The sequence below is a fragment of the Diabrotica undecimpunctata genome, chromosome 5 (assembly GCF_040954645.1).
Source record: "Diabrotica undecimpunctata isolate CICGRU chromosome 5, icDiaUnde3, whole genome shotgun sequence".
In the NCBI taxonomy this organism is placed as follows: domain Eukaryota; kingdom Metazoa; phylum Arthropoda; class Insecta; order Coleoptera; family Chrysomelidae; genus Diabrotica; species Diabrotica undecimpunctata.
This window is the reverse complement of record NC_092807.1, coordinates 137806990-137833127: the sequence shown is the minus strand read 5'-3', so window position 1 is coordinate 137833127 and position 26138 is coordinate 137806990. Positions and strand designations below refer to the sequence as shown.

Here is a 26138-nt window from a genome sequence, read left to right as displayed (position 1 = left end):
ATTTGCAAGATGAAATTGAAGAACAGAGGAACTATTAACAGAACAAAGACCACAATTCATCGGAAAAGAAAACAGGCGAAGACGAAGCAGATTCCCACAACAAGAAATAGAAATAACAGATAGGGAAATGAGAACGGCCATAAAAGCAATCAAAAATAAGAAAGCACCGGGACCTGGAGGCATCTCACCTGAGCTTATAAAATACGGATCAAAAAAATTACACCGGATGATACAATGGATATTTCAGAAAGCCATAAATGGAGAACAGCTCCCAAAGGAATGGACGGCGGCATATATGACATCTATATTTAAGAAAGGAGATAGAAAACGATGCGAAAACTACAGAGGAATAAGCGTAATATCATCAATAGGAAGATTATATGGGAAGATACTACGAGAAAAGATAGAGCAAGCGATAAAAGGCAAAATCGGAGAGGATCAGGCAGGCTTCATGGCAGGAAGATCATGCATAGACCACATATACACACTGGAACAACTGTTGGAAAAGAAAAAAGCAAAAAATAGAGATGTACACTTGGCATTTGTGGACCTGAGAAAGGCGTATGACTCTGTACCAAGGTCAGAACTATGGGAGGCAATGTACAAATTAGAAATACAGACGGAACTCATAGAAGCTACAAAAGCTCTGTATAAAGAAAATAAAGTGTCCATTAAAATGGGAACAAGAATCATAGGAGACTTCACCACAACAAAAGGGCTCCTGCAGGGTTGTTTCACATCTCCAACCCTATTCAAAATATACTTAGAGAAAGCCTTGACTACATGGAAAAGAAAATGCGAAGGCATGGGAGTACCGGTACGGAACGAATACCTATATACATTAAGTTTTGCAGACGATCAAGTAGTGATTGCACAAGACCAAGACGACCTCAGCTACATGATGAAAAAACTACAAGAAGAATATACCAAGGCTGGCCTAGATATTAACCTCGCGAAAACAGAGTACCTATCTACAAGTGAAGAAGACATAGAAGATCTACAGATTGATGACAACGTAACAATCAAAGGAAAGCATAAATTCAAATGCCTGGGGTTTATAATCACGAAAAAGGCAACAACAGAGGAAGAAATTACACAAAGATTAGGACAAACAAGAACAGCAATCCGACAACTTAACTCAGTATGGTGGGATAGACACCTAAATATGAAGACAAAAACGCAGATTTATAAAACATTAGTGCGAAGTATTATGACATATGGGGCTGAAAATTGGATCATAAACAAGAAAACCAGCAGTAAGATAGTAGCAACAGAGATGGAATGCCTGCGAAGACGCTGCAGAGTAACAAAAATGGATAGGAGAAGTAATGACAAAATAAAGCAAAGAACATCAATATAAACAGACATACTAACATATATAGAACAAAAAAGACTAAAGTGGTATGGACATGTAAGAAGAACTAGCGACAGCAGATGGATAAAGAAAATAACCGAATGGAGCCCCATAGGAAGGAGGAAAAGAGGACGACCCCGAAAATCCTGGAGGAACGAAGTAGACGACGCCATGAGTAAGAGAGGACTGAACGATGGAGAATGGAACAACAGAGAGAGATGGAAACGGTTGAGCGAGGGAAGGCAGTGAATACTGTAGAATCCCTAAATATATATATATATGAAATTGAAGATGTGGATCAAGCAAATAATGGCATAACGAAGGCTCTAAAAGAAACGCCAAGAGAGTGCTGCCCGACTGTTCTGACCCATAAAGAAAGACTAAGCCAAAATACCAAAGAGCTAATAGGTAAAAGAAGACAGCTGACGGAAAAATACAGCTCCAACTACACAGTAATAAAGAAATTAAATAAAGATATCCACCTCTAAACACAAAAAGACAAAATAAAAAACAAAGATGGAAACATTATTAATGATAGAACCAAAATCTTGAGGTTGTCCATTTCTTTTATCGCGAAATGTATGAACACTGACAAAATACAAGATCAGCCCCTGCAAAAAAAAAACAAACCAGGGATCAGAATTAATGCCAAAAATAACTCCATACGAAACCAAAACGGCACTTTTAGAAATGAAAAATAACAAAACCTCTGGCGATGACGGAGTAGTAATCGAAGCGATCAAACTAGGTGAAAATAAAATTATTCAGGCTTTGGCCAAGCTTTTCACCGAATGCATCTACCAAGGAAAAACTTCTTCTCAATGGAACAATGCAGTTATTATTTTATTACACAAGCAAGGAAACATGACAGATCTAAAAAACTACCGTCCTATCAGTTTTCTTTTACACATATATAAACTTTTTACAAAAATTATCAAAAAAATAGTGGACGCTAAATTAGACTACTCTCAGCCTGGAGAACAAGCTAGATTAAGATCGGGATACAGCACTAACGACCACTTACTAATGATAAAGAACCCGATAAAGAAGTCTGCAGAATACAACAAACCATTGGTACTGATATTTGTCGACTACGAGAAACAATTCGATACCATAAGCCATCAGAAAATGTTAAAAGCATTGACAGAATGCCGAATAGACCATCGCTACACTAACTTAATCACATATATCTACCAAAATGCCACAGTTAGCGTAAAACTATCTGAACAAGAAACAAATAAATTCTGTATACAGCGAGGAGTATGGCAAGAAAAAACCGCCTCTCCAAAGCTATTCACGACGCTTTTAGAACATACTTATAAGAAGGCACATCTGAACGAGCATGGTATCAACATAAATGGAGAGAAGCTCAGTCATTTGAGATTTGCAGATGACATCGTCCTTATAGCCGATCGTATGGATGATGCAATAATAATTTTTGACAAAACAGAATGACGGTATTAGATTTTTGTTTTGATACAGTGCAGCAACAACCGCTGATACGTATTTCGATCTTCTTAGGTCTCTTCAGAACGGTATAGTCACTGCTCTGAACCAAAACAAAAATCTCTCCCGTCCTAGACAATAGTTATTAAAATAACTATATACGGCCGTAACTACGCCATCTAAAAACAAAAAGAGAAATCAAACGATTTCTACTTAGCGAAACCGAATTCAAATCTTAACCACTGTGTTTCCTAAAATTTGCGAAACAAACAGCTGGATAAATTATTGAAGAGACCTAAGAAGGTCGAAATACGTATCAGCGGTTGTTGCTGCACTGTATCAAAACAAAAATCTAATACCGTCATTCTGTTTTGTTATTTACTTCGTTTGAAGTACCAGAAACTAAATTCACTACGAATTTTGACCAGGATGAACGGCTTGTCAAATGCAATTTTAGATTCCCTTGCCGAGTAATTTATCCAGCTGTTTGTTTCGCAAATTTTAGGAAACACAGTGGTTAAGATTTGAATTCGGTTTCGCTAAGTAGAAATCGTTTGATTTCTCTTTTTGTTTTAATTTTTGACAAATTATATTACGCTTCCTTGGAGGTCAGATTCAAGATTAATATGAACAAGACGCAAATACTGACTAATCTGGTGCTAAATCGAAATATTGCTGTTGATGGAAAAGATATTGTGCAGACGACATCGTATAAGTACTTATTACATGAAATTCGGTTGAGCAGAGATAACCAAACATGTGAGCTCCCAAGTCGCATAGGATTAACCTGGGTTTGAAAATTAAACTATGTATTTAAATCGGATCTACCCATATGACTCAAAAGGAAAATGTTTGAACAACATGTGTTACCTGTACTCACTTATGGAGCGGAAACATTAACACTCACAAAAACGGTAGTGAATAAGATTCGCGTGACTCAGATGGCTCTGGAGCGCCAGATGTTGGGTGTCTCTCTGAGAAACCGAATCTCAAACGAAGAAATACGTCGTAGAACAGAAACAACAGACGTCCTGATGACCGGAAGCGTGTTAGCAATATCAATAACTGTATGCAAGCCGCACAAGATAGAAACAGATGGAGTACTGTTACAAACTGGGAACAACATCTTCTTCTTCTTCTTCTTCTTCTTTTTATATAGACATGACTCTGTCTGTTTTTCAATGTGCCTCCAGTAAGTTGTCATTCCATCGTTTGCGTGGTCTTTCTACTCATCGTCTTCCTATTGGGGAACCGTCTCTTGCCGTCATTACTACTCTATTTGTTGTCATTCGACTTATATGATCGTTCCATTCTACTCTTCTATTTCTTACCCAGTTTTTGATATTCTTCACCTTGCATCTATGTTGTATATCTGTACTTCTAGCTCTGTCCCATAGTGTCTTACCATCAATTTTTCTAAGTGTTTTCATCTCTGCTGTTTCTAACATCCTTTTTGTTCTCTCTGTGTCAGGTCTTGTTTCTACCGCGTATATCATTATTGACTATCGAAAAGCATTTGACTGCATTAACCATCAAAAGATGATCGAAATTCTGAGAACAACTGGAGTTGACGAACAAGACTTGCGAATTATCTCAGAACTATACTGGCACCAAACGGCAACAATTGAAATAGAGCACACAACATCCGAAGACATAAAAATCCGACGAGGAGTGAGACAGGGTTGTGTCTTATCACCGCTACTCTTTAATTTGTATTCGGAGTCTATATTCAGACAAGCATTAGACGAAGTCCAAGGCGGAATTAAGATTAACGGAATCAGCATAGACAACATCAGATATGCTGATGATACCGTCTTAATAGCAAGCAACGCACAAGAACTACAAAATATGATAAATGCAGTAGTTCACCACAGTGAAATGTTCGGTTTACATCTAAACGTTTCCAAAACTAAAACTTTAGTATTTTCAAAGACACCAATAAACGTACAGGTGTATGCCAAGGGTCAAATAATAAAACAGGTAAATTCCATAAAATATTTAGGAACAAATATCAATAGTCAATGTAATCCAAAAAAAGAAATCCTTTTTTACAAGATCAGACCTTAGTCTACAGCTTAGAATCCGAATGATCAGATGTTACGTTTTTTCTGTCTTACTGTATGGCTGTGAAAGTTGGACAATGGACTCTGAAATAGGAAAAAGAATAGATGCCTTTGAGATGTATATATACAGACGAATGTTGAGGATTCCATGGGTACAAAGAGTTACTAATGTTGAGGTACTTCGTCGCATGTGTAAACAAAAAGAATTACTAAGAATAATCAAAGAGAGGAAAATGCAATACTTGGGTCATGTGTTGAGAGGCGAAAGATATGAATTACTTCCAGTTATACTGGAAGGAAAAGTACAGGGCAAAAGATCAGTAGGAAGACGCCAGAACTCGTGGCTTAAAGACCTGAGGAGATGGTTCGACTGCTCATCCGCAGAGATCTTTCGCGCAGCAGTTTCCAAAACTACAATCGCCATTTGGATCGCCAACCTTCAAAAGCAGACGGCGCAATGAGAAGAAGAATGTCATTATTGGTCTGATGACTGTTTTGTAAATTCTGCCTTTCGTTTCTTTCCCGATATTTTTATTTCTCCATATTGTTTCGTTTAGGCAGCCTGCGGCTCTGTTTGCTCTATTCACTTGATCTTCCACTTCGGTTTCGAGCTTTTCGTAGCTAGATAATATGATGCCTAGATATTTAAACTCCATCACTTGTTCTAAGATCTGACCTTCCAGCTTCAATTTAAATCTTAGTAAATTTGCTGTTGTAAACATGCATTTTGTCTTTATTGGGGAAATTAACATGTTAAATTTTCTGGCGGTTATATTAAATTGGTGCAGCATACGTTGTAAATCATCTTCACTTCTGTTTGTATATATTTTCTGACGTTTCAGACTTCACTAGACATTTCAGGATTTTTCGATGACATCTCGAAAATTCTAGACTTGTTCATTACTTCTTCTTTTTCGTCAAGGGACTTTTCTATATGAAATAAATCTTACGGAACTGTCATACCAATATATGTAATACAAAAATATGTTTTTCGAAAAGAGTAGGATAAGCTAATTTCCTAACAAATCTTAAGTTCAACGTTCATCAAATCCAATTACTTATATAATTTTATTTCAGGATCATTCGAGACTCTCCTTCGTATTTTATAAAAGCGATGTTAAATGTGTTTATTTAAAATATTCCGATTTTTATTTCCTTTCGACTTCCTGTTATAGCGACAGACTTCTAATTATTGAAGAAGCCATTTTGCTAATTTTGTAATGAAATGTGGTAGTACTTCATTACTTGTTTAATATTGCCATTTAATCACAATCCATTTTTCTGTTTAAAATGTACGAGGTTTGTTTAAAAGAGTCTACTTTTAATTTTTCTCGGAAAAAATTATTTATTCGTTAATATCTATTTTAGCGGGACAGGCATTTCAGTACCTTTCGTTAGAACCATATTAGAACCTTAAATGACACGATACACTCAACTAACGAATGAGGTCTCGCAATTGTTAATTTACTTTAGAAGTGAACGAACGCATCGTTGTTTTGATCCAAACGTCATTGAAGTTTCATATACCCCACCACACAAGTAAGTTAATATAATTATTTCTGGTGGTATTGTTTGAGTTCGGCATTCACATTTTTATATAATTTCGGTTGAAATTATATAAAAATGTGAAATTATATACATAAATCAACTAATTATTTACGTTTCTGTTCTAGACCGTATATTATGGTTTATCGGTACGAACGGGAGCAGGCGAGGCTTCAAGCTTTATGGGATGATTCCCAAGACCATGATGTAGTAATTTGATCTGCAAGTGAGAACTAATCGACAATGAAGACAACAGTAGCCACAACACTGACAGCGAGGAAGATGCTATTGATTTAGAACAGTCGGTGGCTGATATAGAAATTAAAAATGAACTTTCCAAGTACAAGTCCATCCTGCAGGAACTGGACTTATAAATTTCGCGGAAGTTGGTAGACCGAATTTGTTTTTTATCCTGCTAGTAACTATATTGCTAATAATTTCAAAAATTCCCTTCATTTAGCCTGAAAATTACCAGTATTTTGTCGACAAATTACTCTAGCATTTATACCTGCACAGTTGAGTATCGTATAAAAACAACCCAGAATTACAAAGAAGAAGGATTGAGGAATTACATACCAGCACCAAGGAAATATTTGAAGTATTAGACCAAGAATGGCTAGAGGAGGTTTCTGATAAAAAAAGGAGGTTAAACAAACCAGACAAGAAGGTGGGGTCCTAGAATTAGGTGGAGGCAGAAAAATGGTGGAGCAAGTCAAGAATTGAGTAGCATCAAGACAAGAATGGGCAACAAGAGTGGTGGCAAAAGGTGGAAGAGTGAAGAAGGGGTTGATGCTGGCGGACATGGATGGCCTAACCACAGAAAAAGACATCATCAAATCGGTGGAGAAATTTGCTGGTAGGGAGAAAGCATGTGAAGTAGTTGGAAAAATAAGGATAAAGAAACGAGAAAGTAGAATTTGTTATGTGGAGGTGGACGAAGACTTAGCAAGAAAACTTCTAGTGGCAGAAAGAATAAAGATCGGGTTGGAACGTGTCACGGTAACGAAGATGGTAAAGGTGAAACGATGCTGTAGATGGCAAGCACATGACTACATAGCAAGAGGCTGCGAGGGAGAAGCCAAAGGGGGGCGCTCGAAGTGCGGGATGGAGGGCCATGTGCAATCCCAGTGTCAAATTAACAATGTAAAGTGCTTCAATTGTGATAAGGAAGGTCATATATCTACGTCCACTTGGTGTCCCAAATGCAGAAGTATTATCAGAAGAGCGAGAGGTGAAGATGACGGAAGGGTACGAGGTTACTGACTGAGCAATAAAATGGCAACTAAGCGTGAAAGAGAACGTATGTTAAGAGTGCTGCAAACAAATGTGGGGTCGGCTAGGCTAGCACACGACCTCGCTGTGGTCTCCGCAACCAAAATAGAAATTGACATCCTGATAGCGGCGAAGCCAAACCACACGTTAGTGCGCAGTAGGGAATGGTTCGTGGATACGTCGGGCGTGGTAGGAGTGAGGATACTTAATAGAAGAGTGAGGGTTTATTGTATTGATACGCATGAGGGATTTGTGACGGTACGAATGAAGGGAGTAAAAGTGGTATGCTGCTACATTTCACCGAATTGTACAGAGGAGAATTATGAAACTAGACTGAATGAGGTTATAAATGAGGTAAGATTATTGCATATAGAGTATGTAGTGCAAGAGGATTTAAATGCCAAAGAGGCGGAGTGAGAACGGACGCACTTGGACAAATCCTTATGGAATGCATAGGGAATCTGGACCTAGTTGTCTCAAATAATGGTCAGCGAGGGGAAATTCGCATTCATATATCGATGTCACTTGTACCGCACAGAATACATTGGCTTTTCGATGGTCGGAGTAGGTACTACCAACGTGGAATCATCAGAGAACCAAACAGGAAGCAAAGGTGGAGATAGAACGAGCTGGCTAGCGTTTGATAAGTACTCTAAGTGGATGATAGAGAGGAGAAGATACTAACAGAATTTACCATCATTCTGCTATCGGCAGAAGAACTCGAATCAATAATAAGAGAAAATATGAAAAATTGCATAAACAGGGCAGATGAAAAAAGTAAAATGCCTTATTGGTGGTATGAAGAGTTCGCCAATAAGAGGAAGAAATGCATTGTCATCAGAAGACAGGCTATGAGGGCAAGAGGTAGAGAAAAAGTAACCGAAGCGAGCAAAATGGATATTGTATACAATGCGCGAAAGAAGGAACTGAACATGAAGATCCGAACCGAGAAGAAGAGGCACTAGATAGAACTGTGCGACAAGTTGTTTGTTTGAGTCAGGGGTACAAAATCAGAATAAATCAGTTTAAGCTATACCCTCTGTATGAAATGCCACTGGACAGGAAAATTCAGGTTACCCGAGAACTGTTTTCACCCGACAATTGTTATGGAGTGCAGTGGGACGCCGAAGCTGAGCGAACTGTACCTTTTACCATAGACGAACTCAACGAAGCGTTAAAAAAAATCCTGAAAGGTCACCACACAAAAGGTTGTACAATATCATAAAAATGACTGAGAGACTACATTGGATTGGATTAGAAGCACTGGGTAGAACCAAGTAAATAATCATGAAGAAAACTGTGTCTAATTCTGGATGCATTACGACTAACAGAATAAAGGGAGTAAAATATTATATTTGTACTTTTCTTTCGAAATTTTTTTTTTCTTTTTTTCCTGTTTTCGAGATTCATCTTAGTTACATTCATACATTTATTTTTGTTAAGAGATTTGATTAGTTTCTCAAACTTATGTTTTTATATCTCGTTTTAGGGCTTGTGATATTTCTTTACCAAGTCGCTTCATTTATATATAAATGTAATTATAGATAGATAGGTATAGATAATAGATTAATGTATTAACTAAAATACTAATTTATTAATGAGAATACTTACGGCAAAACGCCTTCAACATCAAAATAGTAGAAATGCAACTGTACTCGTTCGGAAGCATTTCCATTAAAAAAATAATGACATTCCGTGTCTCTAGGATAAAAACCAGGGTAATTTGGACTATGAAAAAATCCTTCCCTTAATTCACTACTATTAAATTCAAAGGCACAAGGATAAGCAGACAACTGAGTCCCGGTTTTAATACCAAAATCTAAAATAAAACAAACATTTCGTTAAATTAAAACATATTACGTAGGTAGTTTTATATATTAAAATAAATATATATATATATATATATATATATATATATATATATATATATATACATATATATATATATATATATATATATATATATATATATATATATATATATATATATATATATATATATATCAAATATTTCCGCCATACAAATCCACCCTTCCAACTAATCATTCAATGACCCCCGTAGAAGTTCATAATTGTCTCAAACCTTAACAGGGATTAGAATTTAGTGACACATGGCCCTTAAATTTTCGGCATCGCGTCACGTCCTTGCACAGATCGCAATAAATCAGTGCTTTATTTGTCTTTATTGTAGAACCATCTCTAAATGAAGCCAAATATCTTCCGGGCTTCCGAGGTCTTTCGGAAGCCCTGAAGAAGACATCAGAGAGCATGTCCAAAGCTCGGCGCAATGGAGAAATCAATGCGGTTCAACCCGGAAAACTGGTTGGTGAGTTTAATATAAATTTTTATAATAATATTATTCTTAGCTCTAAGTTTAACTGTTCTAACCGCGGAAATTTTTCCGAACATATATATATATATATATATATATATATATATATATATATATATATATATATATATATATATATATATATATATATATATGAACCTAGAGGTTTTCATGACATAGGTAACCGTATGCCGTCATCTCTTTTATTGAGACAATTTGGCCTTTTTTCAATTTACATGGCTTCTCGGATACTTCTTGGTTTATAGAAGCGGATGGGGCTATTGTTCTGGAGTTTTCAAAATCAATTTTGTGACCTTTATGAAGATGGTGTAGACCCACAGCTGAAATTGAATTAGAATTACGAACAGAAATGGGATGTTCATAAATTCTATTTTCGATTCTACGATTTGTTTGGCCTATATAGGATCGGGGACAGTCTGCAGAAGGATATTCATAAACTCCGTGTAATTAATTTGAGATGTTGTCTTTGATGGATCGAAAAAGAGATAAAAGTTTTTGTTGTGGGGTAAATATTGTCCTTATTCCTCTTGATTTAAGAATTTTGTCGATTTTGTCAGTAACACCTTTGATGTAAGGAAGAAAAGCTTTCGCATGATGATGGTCTGGGTCTTTAGGTTTAGATTGCAGCTGGTCTACTTACATCATCGCAAACGCGTATTAATCTGGCGAAAAGGATATTAATGACTAAATTTATTTGTGAAGGTAGATGATGAGAGTCTGTAGACAGCCCTAAACAGGTAAAAACTCTGGGATAGTTTAGGGTAGAAACTGTCCCATAATATATTATGTATGTTAAAATAATGACTAGATGACTAGATAATGAAATATTGATACTTGTGACATCTAGATTTCGTCTAGTGGAATGACAAGCTTCACGGAGAAGCCAAAATTTGTCTTACTAAGAATTTGGGAGATATAAGAAGACAAATAATTTCGACGATTATTTGAGTGTTAAGTGAGTGGGATTACAATTGAAAAAAATTTCAGGGTATTTACGTTGTGCTCATTTCGCCATAAAATTAAACATATCAGCATATTCCTTATTAGTAAAAAAACAAAACGGACGCCTAGTAAGCAGTACTAAAATTCGCAATTAATGAAATCGATTCAACTCTGGAGGATGAATAATTGTACCAGTTTTTCATTTTTTTTTAATAAAAGCATTCCGAAAGTATTAAAAAAAACTAATTACAAAGCGCCATCTTCAAAGAGCTCTATTTTAGCTCTTTTAGGAAGCATTTTCAGACTAGGTGATTTTTGGCACCTGGATTGGACTTTGACATTTGGATTAAATTATCTTAGGATTTATCTTAGGAGTCTTCGGTCTTCGTTTGTCAGAAGAGTTTTTGGACACCCTGTATATATTATATGTATATACATATAATATTATAAAATATCATATAATTATTATTATTGACACTGTTAGCAATCAGTACCTGTTGTGGGCTTTGGATGATCTTTAGAATAAGAAGGCTACCATGCTACTGCAAAGTTGCTTAAAAAGTAAATCGTAAATTATAAAATTATTAGTTGGTACACCTCATATTATAGACACTTCGATTTCCACTTCGGAAATCGATCTCAAAATAATTCATTCAAAATCTGAACTGGAAATCGAAACTTCAAAATAAACGTTTCTTAAATTAAAATAAAAATAGTAACTTATATTAAAATACTACAAAAAATAGCTTTAAAACAATATACTGACTACTTTATTTCATTATTAGATTATAATCCTCTTAGAATTTTGCTTGAAATTAATCAGCTTTGCTTGGTACTCAAATGATACTATGGATTTTGCAACATAAACACTTTAAAACTAAAAGTTAGTGTCGAAAACTTACTTTCCATAAAGGCGTAAGTAGATTTAAACCCTCTGGAGTATCTGGAGGTATAGAAACTTTGGAACTCGAGTTTCAGTCGAGGTCCGTTCGACATTATCGGTTTAGGTAACGCTGTTCCACAGAATTTGTCAATTTTTTCTATTCTTCCGTCGATGTGAATGAAGACCGTTAGTGAGTCAGTATTATCACAACTGAAACAATACATTATCATATTAAGATTATTAATCAAACGAAAAAGACCCAACTGATGCGTAACATTTTTATCTAAAATTACGGAGAGTCTTGTACGAAAAGACTCACACCAGGTATAAAAAGCCAAAAAAAGCATAAATAGTGCATGATAGATTTAATAAAACCTAAACTAAAGTAATCAAAATAAAACAAGATGGTTTATAATGACCAATTTTAATTTATTAGTATATGTGACCAATTGTTTTTCCTTTTAAGATGCCCTGTCCTCTGCGAACGTTGGCTATTAACATGACAATTCTGATCATGCTTACGGCACTTCTGGATAGTTCGACCGATGTGAGCCCGAACCTTTTTTGCAGATCTTGTAGTCACTAGTGTATGGTCCTAGACTGCTTTCTATTTTTCCCTGGATAATCAATTGAAGAAGGCAGTACTAATCGTGTCTCAATATGCGTCATAGATATTAAAGTTTTCTTTGTTTAATTCTGCTCAAGATTCCTTTTTATTTTAGAATTCTGTCAATATCATCAAAGAAATTAAAAATTCTAGAGTAGACAGTACCAGAGAGACGGTTCTTCTCTTCTTTTTCAGTCTTAAGTAATCCAACTTTGGACATAGGCCTCGGACATAGACGGGATGTCTTCTTTGAAGATCGAAGAAGATCTGAGAGACGGTTATTGAATTTAATTTCATCTAGAACCGAGACACTCCTGCGGTGAGACGTCCATGGAATTTGTAGTGGTCATCCCCATGTCCACATTTCAAAAGCGTTTATGCGTGATCTATCTGATTTCTTGATACGCCGAGCATTTCTAAAAAATCCAGAGCCACAAATTAAAAATCCAGTTTTTTATCATTATTTAATTTTTTATGATCGGATAGACGTGATAGTATGTATATTCGATCAGGGTCTCTAATTTTTGCAGAAGCGTACTCTGGAATGGTGTAAATCTGTCATTGACCAGATGTAGGCCGTACTGTTGGCCGCAATGCTCTACCAAAACTGGTTTATGGTGGTTGTTCGCTCTCCTCAATAATACTGTCTCCTGATGGTGCTCCGGTTTCAGGGTTTTCTACGGCTTCAATATTGCCTGATGTCCTGCGTTTTTCAACTGTATTCAATAGAAAGTAAAAAGCATCCGCATGACCATATTTTCTTGTTTTGGCTGCTGGGTCACCACACTTCACTCTGTTCTGGTTTTTCAAAAAATTATCCACAATATGGCTGGAGCCTTTTATTTTTCATTTTTTTTCCTGCAAAAATATTAAACGGAAAAACGTAAAGTCACTTTGTAATAATTACTACCATCAATTTTCATCATGTAGGTACATATAAGTGTATGAAAGCCGTGCCACCAATATCATAATTTTTTTTATTATTTTACAGGTACTTGTCCACAGGAAATAGTTTCTCAGCATTACAATTTGAATTTTATATAGCAAGACTTACCATAGGAATAATAATTCTAGAAACCTGTAGAGCTATTTGGACATGTTTAATAACAATCTAAATGCCGGAGCCTACCATAGGAATATGGTAGAAAAATGCTGATAAATTCTACAGAAACACCGATTTCCCGAACTGTGTTGGCGCAATAGACGGAAAACACATTCGGTGTATTAGTCCTCAAAAAGGTGGATCGAATTTTTTCAATCACAAGAAGTATTTTTTATCCCGTCGATTAAAACCATTAAACGATGGTTGGTTGACTTTTAACGCGGTCGTACCGACACCAATGATGCTGAGCGCTACGGAAGGCCAAATGATGCAGTTATTCCCGAAAACATAAAAAAATGCTGAAAATTATTATAGAAAACCGCAAAGTGAAGTTGCAATATATAGCTGACACTCCTAAGTTATCAAAGGGTAGCATTTTTTAGACTATTAAACATGCACATTTGAGTAGGAGAATGCTCTTTTTCAAATGGATGCCGCGTATTCTCAGATCAGAGCAAAAACAAAAACAAATTGATGAAGCGCTATTTGGACATGTTTAACTGAAATAAGTTGAAGTTTTTGCAACGATATTTCACAATAGATGAAACATGGATTATTTAACATTCTGGAATAGATCGGCAGTCATCTGAGTGGACCGCACCTCGAGAAAACCTTCCAAAGCGACCAAATACGCAACAAACCACCGGAAAGGTTGTGGGCTGTGTATTTTGGGACCCTCAAGGAATTATTATCATTAACTATCTATTTCAAACATAAAGAAGGTATCAACAGCGACTTCTATATTGATTTATTGGAACGTTTTAAGACCGAAATTGCAAAGAAAAGACATCATTTGTTTAAGAAAAAATAGTTGTTAATGCACTGTGTCACAAGTCGATGGAGAAGATGGAAAAAATGTACGTATTTGGCTTTGAATTGCACCCGCACCCACAGTATAGTCCATATCTGGCCCCCAGCGATTACCATCTTTTTTCCGATCTAAAAAAAAAATATTGGTCAGTGGCAAGAGATATCGCTCCGAAGAGGAAGTAATAGCCAAAACTGAAGACCATTTTGAAGGTATATAACCACTAAAAGAGATATTTTTGATGAATAAAGATAGTAAGTAGGCCTGACACTTATTTATTGAGGGTTATATCGTTCAGTAATAAATAATAATAAAAATTATTATGTATTGTAAATAATTGTGTTAGTGTTATAAATTAAAATAACTACATATACAGGGTGAGTCATGAGGAACTTTACATACTTCTACCATATGTAGAGTCCCTCAGGGAGCATATCATGTGGCCACTAAAAAATGTCAACTCCTCTTCTTTATTAATTAACAGGGTGATTTGTGTAATTGACCATTTATTTCATTTTACTGTAGTGTTTATACGGCTCATTTGATTTTTTTAATTTTTGCATGATACAGTACACTACTATCAAGCATTCGACTGGTATTAGCTAAACTAAAAAATTCCAGGACTGGCTTTGGAAAAATTAATTTAGGGATTCGTATTAAATATTACACCCTGTATATATATTTTTTTTAAATGCAATAAGTGATTTTCAAACTACATAAATAGCCAATGAAAACGACATATGCGACAATGTTGTTGCACTTTTATTAAATTTTAAGTGAACGATCAAATCTTACCAAAAATAGAACAACCATAATGAAGTATCAAATTATAAGGTAATTAATTTAAACAAATGTTATAAATTTCAAATATTTTAATTGAAATGAGTCACTGCACAACAAAAAACAGTAACTACTAACAATAACGAAGAACAATTTAAAAAAAAACTAAAAATATGTACATAGTTATGATAAACCCATAAATTAGAACTGGAAAAGATACAATAATGGTAACAAAATAAAAATAATTTAAAATAGATTTTCGAAATGGAACCCTGCAGCCTTCACACATTTTTGTTGCCGAATTGTTAATTGACGTATTGAATTACGGATACTCTGGGGACCGTTTCTAATAGTATTACAACAATGTATAATTCTATCAATTAATTGTTGTCGGTTATTAATATTCACTGCGTAAACTAGTTGCTTCAATCGTCCCCAAATATGGTAATCAACGGGATTGAAATCAGGGGATCTTGAAGGCCACGAAATAGGACCTGCACGTCCTATCCACCTATTGCCATAAACATTATTGAGATGTTGTCTCACCGCCAGTAAAAAGTGTGGGGGTGCCCCATCATGCTGAAAATACATCCCTCGGATAGCAACGTTCGCGTTGGCAAGCAAATTCGGCAAAATATTTTGTAGAAAGTTCAAATAGACCTGCCCTGTTAAAGGACCATCAAAAAAGTGAGGACCTACTAATTGGTTATTTATGACACCAATCCACACGTTAACCGAAAACCTTAACTGAGAACGACGTTCTCGAATAGCATGGGGATTTTCTTCTGCCCACACATGTGAATTTCGTGAATTATTTATCCCGTCTCTGGTAAATTGGGCTTCATCTGTAAATAGTGTCCTGTATAGCGTTGGTCGATTATTGTTAATCCATCTACAAAATTCCAACCTATCGATCTCATCTCCAGCATGTAGTCGCTGAACCATTTGAATGTGATATGGGTATAGATTATTTTTTTGTAAGACTACTTACTTTTGATTGAGTAACATTGAGTTCTCGACTTACTTGTCTAGTGCTTATTGTAGGGTTCATAGTAACGGCGTCCAGAAAGTCATCTTCCTGCGCTTCATCTACATTTCGCTCTGTTGTTCCACTAGGAAAAGTGCCATTTTCTCGCAAATAATTAAAAACTGACCCAAATGTTGGATGACTGGGAGTTCGACGATTAGGAAATCTCCTGCGATATTCTCTACTAGCAGCCCTACCATTCCCATTACAGAATCCATAAACAAATATTATGTCTGCATATTCTGTGGTCGAAAACTGATGTGGCATTTTGAACGAAAGTAACAAAAGCTCTACCAAAACTAACACAATGTACTTAACTTAGATATGACAGAAGAAATATGTATTCTTGTACACATAAATAACAATTGATAATGACAATAATGACAATGGGTATAAAATATCAAGAAACGTCAAACGGTCAACGCCAACCTTCATTTTAACCTTTTTTAGATTTATTTTTATTTAGTACAGTTGATGCAATGTATTATTATTTGACATAAAATTTTAATCATTTACAATCAGCAAAAACTAACACATACAAGAGGTTTGACTTTTTAATCAATTTAATTTATTATTTATCGAAAATAATGCCCCAATACGATCTATGAGTAAAAATTTAAAATTGAAAAACAATTGATTCTATCGTAGAGATAATACAAAGTGACAGTAAAGATGTTAATTTTCTACGTATTAGATTATGTTGTAGGAACTCATTGTAATTAAAATGTTTGAAATTTATAACATTTGTTTAAATTAATACCTTATAATTTGATACTTCATTATGGTTGTTTTATTTTTGGTAAGATTTGATCGTTCACTAAAAATTTAATAAAAGTGCGACAACATTGTCGCATATGTCGTTTTCATTGGCTATTTATGTAGTTTGAAAATCACTTATTGCATTTTAAAAAAAAATTATACAGGGTGTAATATTTAATACGAATCCCTAAATTAATTTTTCCAAAGCCAGTCCTGGAATTTTTTAGTTTAGCTAATACCAGTCGAATGCTTGATAGTAGTGTACTGTATCATGCAAAAATTAAAAAAATCAAATGAGCCGTATAAACACTACAGTAAAATGAAATAAATGGTCAATTACACAAATCACCCTGTTAATTAATAAAGAAGAGGAGTTGACATTTTTTAGTGGCCACATGATATGCTTCCTGAGGGACTCTACATATGGTAGAAGTATGTAAAGTTCTTCATGACTCACCCTGTATATATATATATATATATATATATATATATATTGTTTTTTTTTGTTTTTTAAGTACATAACAAGTATTAAAAGAAAAATGCAGAATGTACAAAAACCAAAGGTTTTATTTAATTTGTTTCATTAATTAGAAGTAAGCGCACAAACAGTATTGAATAAAAAATATAAATCAAAAGTAATGATAATTTAGTAAGACGTATTGCCTCGTCTAGCTCTTATAATATCTAGACAACGTTGTGGCATACTTCCAATTAATCTTCTTAGATAATCTTAATCGATATTATCCAATTCTACGGTTAACAACCGTTGCAGGTCCCAAGGATTAGCTGGCGTCACATTACCAGATCTCACCCTTCTGTAAAGATGGCCCCAAACATGTTTGATTGGATTTAAGTCCAGGCTTTACGCTGACCAATTCAAAACTTATAAATTTACCTCTTGAAGGTACTCGGTAACGATTCTTGCGACGTGTGGGCGTGCATTGTCATGCATTAAAGTCATTACCACTAAATGGGGCGTAAGGAACAACATGCATCTCCAAAATTTCTCTAATGTACCTATCAGCAGTTAAGGATCATCCATCTAGCTGTACCAATTCGGTTTGAACCCTAAGAGATATTCCGCCCCAGAGCCAAATAGATCCTCCTCCAAAGTTTGTGGGCGGTCTTAGGTTGCATTGAAAATATCGGTCGCCATCTCGTCTATAAACTGGTATTCTTCGATCCGATGTGTATAAACACAATCTTGACTCATTCGTAGAGTATGTTGAAAACGAAAACACGTTTTGAATGGTTCTTTTCCTTTGCCAAAATACCAGGCCAAAAGAACCATTCAAAACGTGTTTTCTTGGAAATGTGTTCCATAAAATCTAGTACATCTTGCATCAATAAAAAGTCTGACGTAGATAAACTGAGCAACATTTATTATTACTTACTGGAAAAACATCCAAAATAAAATAAATATTTACCTGTACATAAATTACACTTGTATGCATGACATGTTGCATACCATTAAGACAGGTTTAAAAATTAAAAAGTAAAATCACCCAAGATTTTCCTTGGGGCCTCTAGTATTTCTTAAAAAGAAATATAATATTAAGTACACCTAATTACTTTATAATCATAGGGTTTTTACTTTCTGTTCTCTATGTGTCAGAGTTAAAACACATCAGTAAAAGATGCCATAAACTAAGTTTAACTATCTTTACCTAAATTTTAAAAATATTAGAATGTATTTTGTCCATTATTTTATATTTTATAGGTGTGTTTTTAATGTTGAGTGTCAATGCTTTTATAAATAATCTTAACGACTAGTAAGTTGCACTGAAGAATAATTGTGATATTTTATAAATATTTACATATGTTTCTTGTTACAGTGTCTTGAAAAAGGAATAAAACCATTCCGAAAGCTAGACAAAAAGTCAAAAGAGTATATATATATAAATATATATATACAATATATATATATATATATATATATATATATATATATATATATATATATGTATATATATATATATATATATATATATATATATATATATAAATTAAATAATAAAGACAATAAAATAAATGTTAAGAACATTGCAAATAATAATTTAAAAACTGTAACTAAATAAAAAGTCACGTAACAGAAGCAATACAAATTGGAGTTGAACCTCGGAGCTAGTGAGGGGTGAGGGTGACCGAAGCCTTAACTGTAAAAAAACTCTGAGCAACGTTCATAGTTCATAGAACGTCCTGGCAAATACCACTTCCACGTCTACGTCGTAAATCAATTTATGAACTGAAAAATTTCGGCTAAGGGAATAAACCATGACAGGCAATTTTGATCACCCCGTAAGAGAGTGAAAACTGGTTAAGAGCACACGATACAAAATACAAAGTCAGATGAATCAAACAAGAAGGACTAATCTCAAGAGTCGTGGCAGACAATTAGTCTAGATCTCCAGATTTCTCCAGATTTGAAGTTGGGCCTGTACTTCATCTCTCAAAAAAAGCTACTTGCAAAAGAAACTAGACAATCTCAGAGCACGGATGGGTCTAAAGGAGAACCGATGGGAACTTAATTTTAATATCTTAAAGATAACTTACTTTTTTGCGTTAGCATTAGGAATATATAAACTAAAATCCTGGAAGACGATTTGAACCCTCTCTTTACCTCTTCCTTGGAATTCGTATGTACAGGTCGTTTTTGCAGGATATGGTGAAGGATACGACGGACTTGTAATTGTTCCATTCCTATTTGTATCACTACTTATAGTTACATCACAACTGGATCCTGAAACAAATGAAAGCTGATTTTCAATCTCCATTTAAGGAAGGACAGTGCAAAAATATTGTAATATACGGTGTGGAAAACCATTTATGGAAAACTATTGTTTGTGATCTTATTTCAGAACATAATAAAACATTTTGGGACCCGTCAACTTTTAAATTAAAATGTGCGTTTTTTAAGTATATATTTAAATGGTTTATTACACATTTGTAAGAAACAACCTGTAGCGTCCCTTTCTTTAGTAGACCTTTGCGAGTGTTAGCTGGGTAAAAAAAGACTTAATTTGAAGCAACGTGGGTAAATATTGTTACCTAAAGTTAAATATAAAACTTATTAACGAATAACTAAAAAACAATATCAGCGCTTTTGTAATTCTGTTTGTGCTCCATGTTGGGAAGTATTGTGTTCGTTTACTCAATTTTTCATACACTTCTGATCTTTACACTTTTTACATAAATATTGCCGAAGTTCTGTTTTTTCTTATAAAAACTGATCTTTTAATATTCATGGTTCATATATGTTTAACTTCCCTCTTTTTAGAGTTGCATATTTTTGTAAGTTAAAACTTTTAAAAAAATTTCTGTGGATGTATGCTTATTTAACTGAATTTAGATGAACTGATGATGAGTATGAATTCATATACAAAACGTTTTCCTTAATAAACGATAAAGTAACAAGTTTCCTTTCTTTTACTCTTCAAATTTTAACCGACTACCCGTAAGTATTCTACTTTACAAAGGGAACCTGGAAATCTAACTTCTTGATACTCTCTAAAACGGTATGTCGATTATCTGATTTTAGCAACTCCAACGGACAAGATGGTGGGCACCTTATCAGTTTTTAACTGTTTTGATCCTGACTAGCAATTTACATGTGAATTTGAGGTTGATAACATTATCCTGTTTTTAGATATGCGAATAATTCGCACACATGATAACAGATTAGTCACTACCTGGTACAGAAATGAAAAGGCTAGCAACCGTTTCTTAAATTACCATTCGATACACCCAATCAGATATAAACTTAACCTTGTACACAAGTCCTTAACCTTAGAGTACACACGATGACACACCCGCTTTACCAAGAAGAATCTCTCAATCTACTGAAGTCCATTCTCATAGATAACTCCTATCCGCATCTATCACAAATAAATTTCTATATTCCAAAAGCTATGGGCAGTCGATTATTGAAACACCCAACATTAGCGTCCATTTCTTATAAAATACAGATGAATAATTCCCCACTCACCCTTGAACAAACCACAAAACATGCTTTGCTCCAGTACTTCCCACAAATCACGAACAAACTTACCAACCAAACTTTTAAAAAACTTACCTGTACAAGTAGCCTTAAAAACACCAGAACCGTAGTAAAGTCATTTTCGAAGACAAAAACTCGATTGGCCCCTTTATAACAAACTAATGTCATCTATCATATACCCTGTGCAGAGTGCAACTCCTGTTACATTGGCCAGACCAGCCGCTCTCTTTAAGGTCGACTAACGTCCTACAAAAGCGACATTAGGATTTCTAAACCATCTTGTGCCCTTGCACAACATACCATTTCAACTAAACACAGTAACGATTTCACGAATACCAAAATACTGTGTAAACAACAAAATCATCATAAGTGATCAATCCTTGAAATGTGCCAAATTCTAAAACATCCAGCTTCCCTAAATAAAAGAACCGACATCAATAACTTGAGCCCTATATATCACTCTCCTATCATACAGAACAAATAAAAAACCCCATAGACGACAAATAAGAACTTCATATCCCTAGTCTTCTTCTTTTTTTTAACTAATAGTCTAAATTGGTCCATTCTACATCGAATATAATATAATTCTTTTTTTAAATCCTTTTGCAATAAAAAAAGCAAAACATGCCCTTCTAAAGAATGCATATCCCGAACATCTAATCGAAACTATTTTTAAATCAAGACTTAATAAATTTTACAACAATATAAATAACAATAAACAAAACATTGTTCTGAAGCTATTTTCTTGTGGCATGTTAAAGTAATTACTATTTAAATGGGAATAAGCCACAATTAAAGGTTAAATTAATTTTATTGACGTTTTAATTTCCACTTCATTAGTAAACAATATTAGTAAATTAAAATTTGTTTAATTTACTAATGTTTGTATTTTGAGAACAATTTCCGAAGTGAAAATTAAAACGTCAATAAAATTAATTCAACCTTTAATTGTGGCTTATTCCCATTTAAATAGTAAATTAAATAAACCCAACCGTATCAAAACTACTTATACAACTCTTACATAATATATAAACGGTTTATCGGAACAATTAGCAAATTTTTTCGCCAAACATAACATAACAGTGGCCCACAAAGGCAACAACCTTTTAAATAAATATTTCACAAAACTAAAAACACAAACTCCAAAACTCAAAAAATTACATTTTGTACGAGCTACCATGTATTAACTGTGAAGGTGTCTATATCGGGCAAACCAGTCAACTGCTTCAATCCAGAATTCGTTCTCACAAATATGTTAAGAACAACGTCACTGCGCTCACAAAACACGAAAATGAGAAGAAGCATAAATTTGACTTCGAAAACGTCACAATTTTAAAAACCGAACAAAACAAAAAGAAGAGGGAAATATACGAAACAATAGAAATAAAAAGAAATACCAACGCAATCAATGACAAAAAAGATACAAAACCTAAACAAAATATATTTCAATCTGATTTAATTAATAATAAATATAGCACCATAAAAAACTCTTAAAGTCATAACATATCTCCACTTTACCTTTTTTGAAAACATCAATGATACGCCCATATAAAAATAATTATCCACTAATGACAGTAATCCATGTGATATCAGATATCAACTTTTATTTTTCACCTCAATAATGTCAGTGTCTCGCTTTACGTTTTGGTAAGTTATATATAATATATATATATATATATATATATATATATATATATATATATATATATATATATATACATATTTTACAATAACTGTTTGTTCTTAATCTTGTACATGTTAGAATCTTGCCAAAGGCAAGGGAAACTTTGATTTCTATGGAAAATAAAATCTAGTTCCACATGTAATATAATTTATTGAACCTAACCATTATTTTGACGACGTTTCGGCAGGGTCGTACTTGCCATTGGCATATTTTTCATTTTGGAATCCTATAGGTACTGAAATTCTATATCAAGATTATGACAACATGGAATGCCGAAACTAAGTGAAGAAAAAGAGGTACAATACCTACTTTTATAATCTCTTATTAAGAACTATTTAAAATATATCTTTAGAATATAGATCACTCTTGGTTTACTTAATCTAAACCCCTTAAAAAGTATTTATCCTTACAAAAATTATGGTCGATCATTATTATATCTCGCACAGATACTCGGTCAGATATTATATTCTCGCAATAAGTTTATAAATATTAAACATAATACTCTTCAATTTCATTAAATCTTCTAATACCGAATCCATGTCTCTCACCCACAATAAACAACATTTAGGTTATATTTTTGATTTCGCGATAACCTACAACATAATAGCAAACAAAATTTATCTTCCGGATAACTTCTTATTCGGTACTTTATTTGGCATATAAATGTTTTATATTTTATATGTCAGATAAGTTTATTCATGTCAGTTGCTAGTTCACATTTCCTTCCTAGGTGGCGCTAGGTGTTTAAATCTAAACTAACATAAAGCTTTAAAATATTTTGTTTACTAAATCTTTTCTTAAAATTACAACAACCAATATTTTTGGCAATTTTTCAAAAAAATAATCGTATTATTATTTATAATAATATGTAATTAATATTATTAGTATTAATTAAAGGTATCGTTTCAAAAACAAAATATGATTGACTCAAGAGATTGAAATGTCCGTTGGTAGTTCAGATTTCTTTCCTAGGTGGCGTTAGGAGGTATCCTACCGGACAAGCAGTGCGAGTTGTTGTCCTAGCCTTTTATATAGATAGATAATTTAAATTTGCTAACAGCCTATCTATTAGAAAAGAACTTTTTTATCTGTGGAGGAGTTGAATGTGATTTTACTCTTTTTAATAGAAAATAAGGTCTTTCGATGACTCTTAGATAAAAACTTGCAATACCAAACTTGTTTACGCCAAAATTACTTAGATTTTTACTACGAAAAAACACATAAAAGTATCTTTCTCATTGGTTGTGTCAAAATTTTTGTATCAAACAGCGTATAGTGATTTGAATTGAAATTTAAATAAACCAAATAATTTAAATGAACTAGTTTAATTATTATTGTTCTAACGATTTATCACTGTTTGTATTTATTTATACTACGATTCATATGCAAAAAATAGGACAAACATTTCTACCTAAAATTAAGTTCTTTTGATTTTCCTTTACAAACCAATCTAATAATAAAAATAAAGAAAAGTAAAACGATCGTTCTTCCGCTACAACTACGAGGGCGTTCGACAGTGAGTAATACAATAAAACGTCCAGTGTCCAATCATATTCTGAAAGGCAGAGAAAAACTGGTAATTTTCACTGCAAAAATTGGAAGCTATTTACAATTTCAGCTAACAATAACTGCTTCCGAAGAAAAGGAAAAGAAAGCGTTGTTGAGATAATGTTATTACTGAATTGGAAGTTTTTTTTTTTTAGAAAATACAATTCTTGAAATTGTGGGTTTTTATTCTTAAGTTTTTACATGCACAAAACGAATTTAATTTAAATCTTTTCGTAAATAAATAGATAAAAAAATAAATTGAGTTACATTAGAATTCTTTATTAATTTTTTATATCATAATCTAGTACATTTGAGCAACGAAGAGCAGATGTTAAATTCCATATCTCTTAGTCATCTACCTATATACCATTTTAAAATTGCTCAAAAACAAACAAACAAAACATAATGGTATTTTAGAAAATAAAAATACTAACTTCATTTAATTCAGATCTTTACGGTTTTGTGTAATCACTACTCTAATATCTAGAAGAAGTGTATTTTATTTTATTTTACAGACAAGTACAAGACATTCTACAATATCTAAAACCTCTAAAGAAAATAAAATCGAAAACAGGAAAAACTATAAGAAATCAAGAAAAGCATTAATCTTTGGGAAGAAGCAAATCGTTGCTCTACCAAACGAAAACACTAGAATTACAGACAGAAATGAAATAATACAACTCGTGCGTACAAAAATTCTACAGCGAACTATACAAAGCCTCTGACACACTTGAAGAAGTAATCAGTAACCAAGAAGATGTACCAGAAGTCCTTTTGGAAGAAGTAGAATCGACAATTACAAAAATGAAAAGCGGTAAAGCAGCTGGAATAGATGGTATATGGATATATGAATAATAGTGTATGATCTAGATGGTATATGAATAATAGTGTATGATCTACTTATATTTGTGCCTAAATAAAAATAATAATTGTTTTGTGCAGTATGTAAGCCATTTTTATCAAACTTAATACATCCGATTTTTTTACCAAATAATATTGCTTCGCTAATTGACTGCTTTAATTGTTTCTCCTTATTTTATTTTTATTTTCAAAAGAAAAAAATTAAATAAAAATTCATTATTCCTTTATTATTATATGTATAGCAATACAAAGCAAAAGTAATATATTTTCCTTTTATAACAATTTCTCCAAATGAAACAACCCAGAGATTTACAAAACTGAATTAGTGGACATTAGGACAACACAAAATTACTTGGATTTCTCACTTTGCTCGTTTTCCTGTGTTAGCAAGGCTTAATCCTCTATTATAAATTAGTCACAGGAGACACCGAATGTGAGCTCCTGATTGTTTACAAGGTCAGTTATGTAATGGAATTATAGTATTCTACGTAATTTCCAGATACATTATATTGCTTGTTTACTTAAAATTGATGATCTGCAAATAAAAAGTACGTGGTTTAATTAAAAATATTATCGTAGTTATAACTTAAAAGATTAAATTAATGAAAAAGGTGTTACTGAAAAATCATAATATTATAAAGAATATATCATGTCTCACAACTTTCTCACAACCTAAAACGTATAATCTTCTGCACATTTCGTGTAGCCCAGAGGACAGAAAACGATATTATTAAATCGGTTTTCGTTCATGGCCACCAAAGTAGATGGCACCTCTGTACGCTAAGCACTGCAGTGGTAAAGATTTAGGAGACATTCGTTGGACTATCCGAGTTCGAATTTGTATTAGACCGAATGTCAGACGAAGCAAGGATGCTGAAATGACGTCATAACACTCTATTGATACCGATTAGAGCACGGGAAGTTTACCGAATTTGCCCTTCTAGGCCATATATTTGGCTATTCAATTCAACAAACCGATGATAGCAGCTTTTGCTAAAAGATTTAACCTTTTGCCCATTTCGTATAGCCCAGAGGACAGAAAGTGATTTTAGTAAATCGTTTTCGTTCATGGCCATCAAAGTAGATGGCACCTCTGTAAGCTAAACA

At 33.7% G+C, this 26138-nt stretch overlaps 1 protein-coding gene across 3 annotated transcripts in view; it reads right to left on the bottom strand.

Moving 5' to 3' along the window:
• The window catches only part of Sol1, a 941015-nt gene that overhangs the window by 7408 nt on the left and 907469 nt on the right, over window positions 1-26138 (bottom strand). For all 3 annotated transcript variants that reach the window (XM_072532789.1, XM_072532790.1, XM_072532791.1), the window contains 3 exons: window positions 19495-19681; window positions 11878-12068; window positions 9292-9499 (listed from right to left, as the gene is read on the bottom strand). In XM_072532789.1, coding sequence (XP_072388890.1) covers window positions 9292-9499; window positions 11878-12068; window positions 19495-19681 — 586 coding nt within the window. The remainder of the gene's footprint in view (window positions 1-9291; window positions 9500-11877; window positions 12069-19494; window positions 19682-26138) is intronic.